The sequence below is a fragment of the Bubalus bubalis genome, chromosome X (genome assembly GCF_019923935.1).
Source record: "Bubalus bubalis isolate 160015118507 breed Murrah chromosome X, NDDB_SH_1, whole genome shotgun sequence".
Classification (NCBI taxonomy): domain Eukaryota; kingdom Metazoa; phylum Chordata; class Mammalia; order Artiodactyla; family Bovidae; genus Bubalus; species Bubalus bubalis.
Window position 1 is genome coordinate 32919773 of NC_059181.1, and position 10358 is coordinate 32930130.

The following is a 10358-nucleotide window of genomic DNA, read 5'->3' on the forward strand; positions in this document are numbered from 1 at the left end:
ACATATGAATTATGAATTACATATTCAACCACAGACATGTATGCTTCAAGGTTAAAAAGTACTTTTCCAAATCTCTATTTTTCAAAACGTAAGTTAGTAATTAATTTGGATGAATCCAAGTAGTATAATTAGCTCATCAGCTCCTAATTGTTCACGGATATTTAAATACATGTTGTTTTTAAGTCACTCTTTCTAAGAGGAATACGTAATTGAAAAACATGGACTAACGTTCAGGGGGAGAAGTTACATAACAGCCAGTAGTGTTCCTTGACCAGATTGACTGAGATATTATAATTACTACAGAAAAGGTATAGCAAATGTATGAGCAATACTGTGTACACTGAAAAGTCATATTAGGTGTTCATACATGAGAGTCTATTAACTTGGATCAATCATTTAGCTAGTCAGGTTACAGGGGAAACTGGGCAGAGAGATCAAAGATTCTCTATCATATAGATAGTTAACAATCACGCTTTTCATACTTAGGGAAATAAATTTCTGTATTATTTGACATCTGTTTTAAGCAATTACTTCTTATAAACAGCTTTAAATGTTTTATTTTCTTGTTACCCTAGTGGTGATAAAAATTATTTCAATATGTTTGGTCCAATATATAGTCACTGACAGATCCCCAAGACAGCGTATGAAGACAGAATATGGAAACGATGGAGAGTTTCTACCAAAAGCTAAAATTGTCCCTCTTTTCCTCAAAACTTTATTTTTGGAGCCTAATACAGCCCAGGCTCACGCTCCATTGGTTTAAAAGTACTTGTAAGTATAATCCACTGACTGTAGGGGAAAGAAATATTGCAAAACAGCAAAAGGCTTCTAAAAATTGTACGCAGGCAAGAAAGAATGTAAGACAAAACTCATTAAGGTTCCAAAGTTATTAAATAAATAAGTGCTCCAATAGTCAAGAATTTATCATTTTCTGTCATTTTTCATTAGCAGCTTTCAAAGCCCTATCCGAAACAAGCTGATACAGAGAAATTAAGAGCAGTAATCAAGCGAGAAATGATAGACCAGCTGGGTCGACATCAACTTGGCAAAACGTGAATACAGTTCAATAGCTGAAACAGATGCTAGAGTTGTTGAAAAACCCTGCAGGAGATATTGATGTATTTTCTTCATATAATGCAGAATGACTGAATAAATGTCAAAAGCTAGAAATGAATGAGGAGAAAAGACTGACAGCCAAACTCCTTATAAAACAGAAGCCAAGTGTAACAATTTTCAACCTATCCAAACATTCTATACATTCTCATTTTTCTCAATGTCTAAATATGCCAATAAATCAATCAGTCCTTGTAACTAAATAGCATGTAACTGAGCTGGGGTAGATTTCCCCAAAGATCCCCCCCACCCCACCACCTCGTCATCATCTACCTGGAGAGACCTAGACTCTTGAAAAATACTTTATTCTAACATCTTCTAACACTGATTTCTATCCCAGAAGTGTTTCCCCGAGGTTGGAGTCAAGCACATCCCCCCCAAAATCTAACGCAGCACAAGGAAATTTTAAAATCCATTCGGTAAAAGCAACACTGTTTGCAGAGTTTGAAGAGCTCGGCAACAAACCCCAGCTACTAACAGCTGCTTGTTCAAACATATGCTTTGTCATGGTCAGCTTCTAATTGTATTCATAATGATGTAATAGCTTTAATAATCCTACCTTCCATGCCAGCTGTTTTTCCTGTCACTCCATCATGCCAATAAGTTGGCTGCTGTAACAAATCAAGATAGTGCAAAACAGCATCTTTCTCCTGATTCTGTCATCTTCCTGAAAGCATTCTATTACTGCCGACTGCTGGGAACCAGAAAGTCTATTTGAATTCCAACAGCTCCCCTTTCGCATGATTCAAGTTAGGTTAGGTGGGCATGCCTAACATGATTCTCTCAGTCATTTATTATGCAGCTGCTACAACGTCGGTGTGGTAACCACTCTGACTATCTGATACGTCAGTCGAACAAAACCTACACCTCGGAGCAAACACACGAGCCAGAGCAGCGTTCTGCATTTAACGAGCGTTCTTCCTGCCTAAAAAGCAGGGGATCTGCAAATCTCTTTCAGTATCTACTCGATCCTCACTATGGATGCAAAGCCTCTGGATTAAATTATTTTCCTAACTATACCAAGAGTAGAGTTCCTTTGTCACACATCATATTATTCACACAGAAATTTTGGCTAATTCTCACTTCTCTTCACAGCCTTTAAAGGATAAAAAACTCTCTCTTCTGCTTGTACTTTTGAAATAGTGATGTTGTGTGCTCAGTTCCACATCTCTGCTTTAATATAACACATAGCATGCACTCTCTCAAATGGAAATTGTCTCTTGTAATTCTATGGAAATTTTTCCAAGAAGAGGGATTTTTTTTTCAAGAAAATATTTATTTTGCACGTTGGAGAAATTTAAAGTCTGGTATTCTGTGTATTTCTCCTAAGAGTGGACTTTGTACTTGAAATTTTGACTTAAGAGAAGTGCTTTCTTTACAAGTAAGAGATTAGCTGATTCTCTCAAGCAACTTATTTACCACATAAATATCATTTTAGAAAAAATGCATTTTCTATTTTTCAAAATACCACTTGTGAATCAATATATTTTTTAAAAAAATTACCAGTGCCATTATCTCTACAGTATTAATTTCATCCAAAATCTCTAAGTACATCTCTCTCTTGTGGGGTTAATATTTATAATCTGAAATGATGAAACAGATAAATTGTAATGTTTTCATAAGAAAAATTCTTTAAAAGGGAGAAGTGATAAAATCTTACGTTTCCTTTCAACCACTATTCAAAATTCAGTTTAGTAAGGGTGTATCCCCCACCCCTATGAAATGTAAATAGCTTGTTGGGTTTCTATTATGAAATATAAGCAATAACTCATTCATCATGTGTGAGCTATGCCAATGTCACTGTTCTGAAATACTGTTTCCCTAAGTGTGTGTGTATACATTTAGCTATACTACTTCCATTTTAATTTTAATGTAACAAACACAAATAATCCTTATATATTAAGACATATATAATAAATAATTTAGAGTTTGTTATGCTCAATTTATAAATGCCAGGGGTAAAAAAATCTCAAAGAGAAACTGAGTCCATTGGAACCCAACAAAGTTCCGTTCCTCTAATATCATCCCATGTAGCAGTTTTGAAAATGGTAGTTTATCAAATTACTCTTAATTTACAAAAACAAAACAAAACAAAACAAAAACAGACTTTTGTGCTCAGCTATCTTAGGTGTGTGTATGTCTCCAGCTTCTACTCTTGGCTCTCCTTCTTCCCTTCACACTCTGTTCCAGCCACAATGAACTTCTTTCTGACCCTTTATAAGACTGTGCCTCTTACTGTCTCTGAGATAATTGCATTTTCTATTTCACCTTTCCATAAGCCATCTCTCACTTTTGATTCCTTACCTTCTATCCAATATTCAAGTATCAGCTTGAAACATAATTTGCTGTTGGCATTTTTCTTCCCCTAGATAAAATTATATTCCCCTGCTATGCAGTTTCATAGTACCTTGTACTTCCTTTGTCTTCATCATAATAATGGCAAATACTTATATAGCAGAAGGGGGTGGGTGCTGTTCTCACATATGCAACATATATATCTGTGTATATCTATCTTTTACTACCATATTAATACTTCTTCATTCCTCATATGGAACCTACGAGGGCGATTATTATTACATGCATTTTATCCACGAGGAAACTGAGTGAGGCTCTGAAAAGTTAAATAACTTGGCCTAGGTCACACAACTTTATTTAACTTTGCATTTCCTGATAGAATATTTGTTCTTGAGACTGGAGATTATGTTGGTTTTTGTCCATTGCTAAATCCTAACGCTAATGCAGTATCTGGAAAATATGATGCCATTCTCCACTCATACAGCAGAACTTGCTTTGCACAACGCACTGGAGAATGCACAGGTCACATGGTGACAGTGAAAACAGATATGAATCTTATTTTCATCGAGTTCATGGGTGAGGGCAAGAGGTCTGAGGATCCACAGATAGAATTCAAACATCTATTAACTTGGATGAGAGATGTATTACATCTATATTTTCATCAGCCTCTAGCATTGTTTTCATTTGTGTGTGTATGCTACAAACCACAGTGGCATAAGCAGCATATGTGCTTTTTTCTGAAATAAAAGTCACAGAATTTCCACATCACTGCAATAGATGCTGCATATATCCCCCAGTATTCTTTTACATTCATTACTTTGAAATTATGGTAATCATTAATTCCACCACTCTATTGTGTTACTTAATGTGTTAATAGGAAGTATGTATATTATTATACCACAACTTTTAAAATATTTAAAAACTTGATATCAGTACAACTGATTTCTGTTACACTCCTAAATAGCTTGTGTATTTAAATATAATTTAGATACACTAAACTATCAAGTGTTTAAGATGTTAAGGCTTTAATATGATCCAGCAATTCCACTCCTGGGCATATATCCAGACAAAAATATAATTTGAAAATACACATGTGCCCCTATGTTCATAGAAGCACTATTCACAATAGCCAAGGCATGGAAATAACCTAAATATCCATAGACAGGTGAATGGATAAAGAAGATGTGTGGTGTGGTGTTACACACACACATATACATACACACATATCTACACAATGGAATACTACTCAGTCATAAAAAAGAGTGAGATAATGCCATTTCCAGCAACATGGATGAACCTGGGGATTATCATACTAAGTGGAGTAATCAGAAAGATAATGACAAATACTGTATGATATCACTTATATGTGGAATCTAAAATATGATGCAAATTAACCTATCTATGAAACAGAAACAGACTGTGAGACATAGAGAACAGACTTATGGTGGCCAAGGGGGAGGGGTGTGGGGGAGAGATGGATTGGGAATTTGGGATTAGCAGAAGCAAACTACTATATATAGGATGGGTCAACAAGGTCCCTTGTATAGCACAGGAAACCATAATGACAAAGAATATGAAATAGAATATACACACATTTTTGTGTGTGTATATAACTGAACCACTCTGCTGTACAGCAGAAATTAGCACATTTTACATAAACTATACTTCAATAAAAATAAGATTCTAAATGTATATACATAAAAGATGTTAGGGCTTCATGCTTTCCCAGGTGTCAAAGGGGTCCATGCCAGAACCCCTGGCCTAGAGGATAGGAGAATACAGCATATTGGTTTATATCATTATCTCCAATATCTGACAACCTGGGTTCAAATCACATATGCATGATTTAGTGTTGATGTATTATAGGGCAAGTTATCTTCAATTTACTCTTCCATGAAATAGGAATAATAATTGGTCTTTTGTATTCTTGCTGGGAAGATTAAATCAGAATGACTGTGAAACACTTAGTAGAAGGCCTCACATTTTAAAACTTTTAATGACTGTTATGTATTATTAATGGAAACACCAGATATAAAGCTATTATGACAAATAAACTGTGAAATATATACAAAGGATTTACAAAGTTTCTTAGCACAGGAACTGGGCTTCTCATTCACTAGCAATGAAAAATGTAAAATGGTAAAAACCATTTTGAAAACCAATTTGGCAACTTGCTAAAAAAGGTAAATATATACACACTTTAAGAGCCACCTTTACCACTCAGAGAAAATGAAAAGCATATGACCACTTAAGAAAATAACTATACATGAATATTCATAGCAGCTATATTTGTAATAGCCCCAAGTGGAAACAACCTCCATATTCACCATTCTGTGAATGGATAAACAAACTATGGTATGTCTATACAGCAGAATACAACTTTGCCATGGAAAGGATAGGTCTATTGATATATGCACCACCATGAATGAAGTGCAAAAGAAGCATACTAATTGAAAGAAATCAAACAAAAAGAGTATGTGCTGTGTGATTTCGTTGACACAAAACTCTAGAAAGTGCAAATCAATCTGTAGTGACAATAAACATTTTAGTGGTTGCACAGGGAGACTAAAGGTGAGGGACAGGGAAGAAGTGCTATAAAAAGTCATGAATAAGCTTGTGAGGTGATGTACATGACCATTATCTGATTGTGGTGATGGTTTCATGGAGATAGATATATAGACAGACTGATAAAAAAACAACATATTAAGTTGTACATTTTAAATATGCACATTTAATTATTAATATACCACAATAACTATTAAAAACCTCTTTTTTATCAGACTTGAGATCATTCCAATTTAATTAAAAATATGAAGTAACATAGTATCACTTCCTTAAACTTTAACCTACAAAACATAATAAAGAATGCATGTTCTAAATAACTATCAACTACATGTAATAATCCTGATAATCCTAAGAAGGTAACTTTTTCCCCACCATCTGCTGTTATGTTATGATTGAATAATCTGAGTAACAGAGAGCAATTCTGTCTTATTCAACATGCACAATTTTTTTTAATTTATTGTGAGCATATAAACCAGTAAAACAAATAATTAGTCTGGTACACAATTAACAGCTGCATAAAATCAAAGGTATTAATCAATATTAGCTTGTTGCCATGTAATTCCATGTTGCAGAGAACCTTGGGAGATATTTCCTTTGTGAAATAATGATTAAAGATTAAAGAACTTGATTTTATAAGTGAAGTGTTAGTCGCTCAGTAGTGCTTGACCCTTTGCAACTGTAGCCCGTCAGGCTCCTCGGTCCATGGAATTCTCCAGGTAAGAATTCTGGAGTGGGCAGCCGTTCCCTTCTCCAGAGGATCTTCCCAACCCAGGGATCAAACCCGGGTCTCCTGGATCTCAGGCAGATTCTTTATCTGATTTTTTAAGTTATCCTCATTTCATAGCAAAGGATATCATGTCAAACTCAATGAGTATTTTGAGGGGAAGACGGCTGAAGAGAAGTCAATTGAATCTATGTGACAATAGACTGAATACCATCAAACACATCCCCAGAACATTTTCTATTAAAAGTACTGACATGGTAGAAAAGTTAGCCAGATCACTGAACTTTTAAAAATCATTACCTCAGTGAAGTTACAGTGGATCAAGGAAAAGCAGAAACCTTATCTTCAGAATTTGAATCTAACAATGTTCTCCTCCCCAGTCTAGATAAGCCAAAATACGTCAGGATGTTGAAAACATACATACGTACACACACACGCACCACCCAGCAGCAGATCGTATCACAGTCTCATCTCTCCCATTGCTTCTTGTCACCTTTAGAACAAAAGCTCTTATTATATCTGAACAAAACTGACTTTCTCTTCTCTTCTCTCATGGTACTTCATATACCTTGAATTAATTTTCTCTAATCACAGTGGTTTTACTTCCCTGCAAACATTCCGAGATCATTCCCATCTGGGATGTTGTCATTAGCTGATTCTTCCTACCAGGAGCGTCCTTCCACAGATATTACAAGGCTCACTCCTCTTCATCCAGATCTCTGTCCAACTGTCACCTCCACAGAAAGAACTTTCTGGACTTTTCTGTCTGAAGTAACACTTACTTTAATCCTTCTGTATTTCCTTAACTCTGTTTCACTTTTTAAAAATAACACTTATATTACCACCTGACATCAAATTATTGATTTCAATCATTCATTCAAACTTTTCTTAAGCACTTACTTTATGCCTGACACTGTCTGGGTGTTTGGAATAGTATTGCCTTCACAAAGCTTGTGGTTTTGTGGAAAACAGATATTGAACACAATCAAATGTGTGATTCAAAAAGGAATGTGATGAGTATAAGCATAAACAGAATATTTTAGAGGCATATGATTGAAGGACTGCTCTTAAAAAATACTAAATATGTAACTAAAGGATATGCGGTAGTTGGAATAAAGATACAAAGTACTATAGGCAAAAGGGAATAAGGCAGGAATCCATTCAAAAACTGGAAAAAAAAAAACACATGATAATTGGAGTGAATGATAGGGAGAGTAAAACACAATGAACAGGATGAGGGTGTCAAGATAGGCAGGGTTTAGATCATGTGGGCCTCATTATCAGCCATGTTAAAAGTCCTGGAGTTTATGTCAGGAACATGGGGAAGTCACTGAAAGGTATTAATTGAGTTACATGGTAAAACTGTATGTCAAATATATAAATCAGAACGTCTGGGATTAAAATGGGGTGGGGGGTAACTCTAGAAGTATGAAGGCTTGTTAGGAGGAAATTTCAGTACATCAGGGAAGGTGACTACATCTGCTTGCAAAAAAGAGAGGAAAAAGCAATAAGCTTCTCAGTCAGTTCAGTTCAGTTCAGTTGCCCAGTCATGTCCGACTCTTAGCGACCCCATGAATCGCAGCACGCCAGGCCTCTGTGTCCATCACCAACTCCCGGAGTTCACCCAAACTCATGTCCATAGAGTCGGTGATGCCTAAAGATATGTAAAAGGGAGAACTGATAGAAGATAATGATTGGAAACTGAAGGTTCAGGAATATAAAGGAGTAAACATTTACTTTCACATTTTCAACTTGAGCAATTAAAAGAATGGTGGCAGTATTTCCCGGAAAAGCCAGGTTGGAAAATGACAATGACTTAATTTGTGTTTCTACTGAGTTTGATAAACTTGGAAGACATTCTAGCAAAAACAAAGGAGGACACAGATATTAGAGCCGAAATTTCAGAAAACAAACATTTTAGATATGCCATCATTTGATAGTAAGTGAAGACATCCATTTGAACAAAACCTGGATATGGAGCAAACCAAGAAAAGAGACAAGAGCCTAAGATGGCACTCTGAGGTACTCTACCAATTAATGATTGGATGAGAAAGAAAGACTTACCAAGAGATTGAGAAGGAATGTCCAGAGGAAAAGAGGAAAAAATAAGTAAAAACACATGGAGCATGGCATTCTTAAAGTGAAAGAAATAGAGAGTTGAATAAAAGAAGAAATTGTCAACTGGATCAAATAGGCTTAAGAGATGCAATTAGAAGAAGACTAAGTTCTGGGTTTAGGAACACAACTAGCATGGTGAGCTGAATGTGAACAACTTCAGAGGAGCAGTAAAGGTAGAATACAAGTAGAACAGATTGAAGAGTGAGTGACCAATGTGAGAAGACAACTAAAGAAGCCTTTGCAGGCAAGATACATGTTTGTTCGTTTGCTTGTTTGTTTTTTACAGTTTATTTTTCCTGACAATATACAAATCTAGTTAAATATACATAATATTCTATACAATTTTCAAAACTTTAAGTAGCATTGATGACCAGGAGCGCTGATTGTCTGGTAGGGAAGATCAGATTGAATTTTTACTTATCCAGTTTATTACCCACACTTCCCCCATATACCACTACTCCCATACTCATAGGAGCTACAGTATGCCTACCTCTTTATTGACATGTTGTATCAATTACTTAAAGACAGAAATCTAAATATCCAGCATGATTATTTATATCTCAGATTCTCCATAGTTGTCTGTTTTGCTTCATTCTTTTTGAAGTTACCTCCAAGTTCTATATGCCTATACATTCATGCTGACTTGACTCATTTTATTATTGTAAAGTGTGCCTTATTTCTCATAATACTTCATGGTTGGAAGTCTCCCTTGTCTGATACTAATATCACCTTATCAATATTCTTTTAGTTCACATTTAGTATGTATCTTGCAACCTATCTGTGTCATTATAATTAAAGTGGTTTTCTTCTGAACTGGCTGTTCTGGCTATTTTTCCTCAGTCAGTATGACAATTTTTTAATTTTAATCAATGTTTAATATGCAGTCTATCAACCTGGTATTTTTCTTTGTCCTATTTCTTATTTATTTCTGTATTCTACTTTTTTTGCTACTGTTAATTACTGAATGTCCACATATAGTTGATATTACACCATTCACTGTTTTTATTGGTATTTTATTTTATTGCTACTTTATTGCTACAATTATCTTTTATATTTACCCAAATTTTTTTTTTTACCATTATTGGAGTTAATTCATTATATCAGGTCTGTTTATTTCTATCCAGAATGATTTTTCTTCAGTCTGTAGAGTGTCTTTAGAATTTACACTAGTGTAGAGCTGCTGCTGCTGCTAAGTCGCTTCAGTTGTGTCCGACTCTGTGCGACCCCATAGATGGCAGCCCACCAGGCTCCCCCGTCCCTGGGATCCTCCAGGCAAGAACACTGGAGTGGGTTGCCATTTCCTTCTCCAATGCATGAAAGTGAAAAGTGAAAGTGAAGTCGCTCAGTCATGTCCGACTCCTAGCAACCCCATGGACTGCAGCCCACCAGGCTCCTCTGTCAATGGGATTTTCCAGGCAAGAGTACTGGAGTGGGGTGCCATTGCCTTCTACAAGTGTAGAGCTACTAGCGATAAATTATCTCACCTTTTGAGGACTGAGACCATCTCTAATTCACCTACATTATTTTGTAACTTTCTATTTAA

General features: G+C 35.6%; 1 protein-coding gene across 1 annotated transcript in view; it reads right to left on the bottom strand.

Annotated features, from left to right (window-relative positions):
* The window catches only part of DMD (dystrophin), a 2402664-nt gene extending 2400601 nt beyond the window's left edge, over positions 1–2063 (bottom strand). The window contains exon 1 of the mRNA XM_025277237.3: positions 1673–2063. Within this exon, the coding sequence (XP_025133022.3) occupies positions 1673–1679 (7 nt within the window). The 5' untranslated portion in view covers positions 1680–2063. The remainder of the gene's footprint in view (positions 1–1672) is intronic.
* Positions 2064–10358: the final 8295 nt, after the last annotated feature.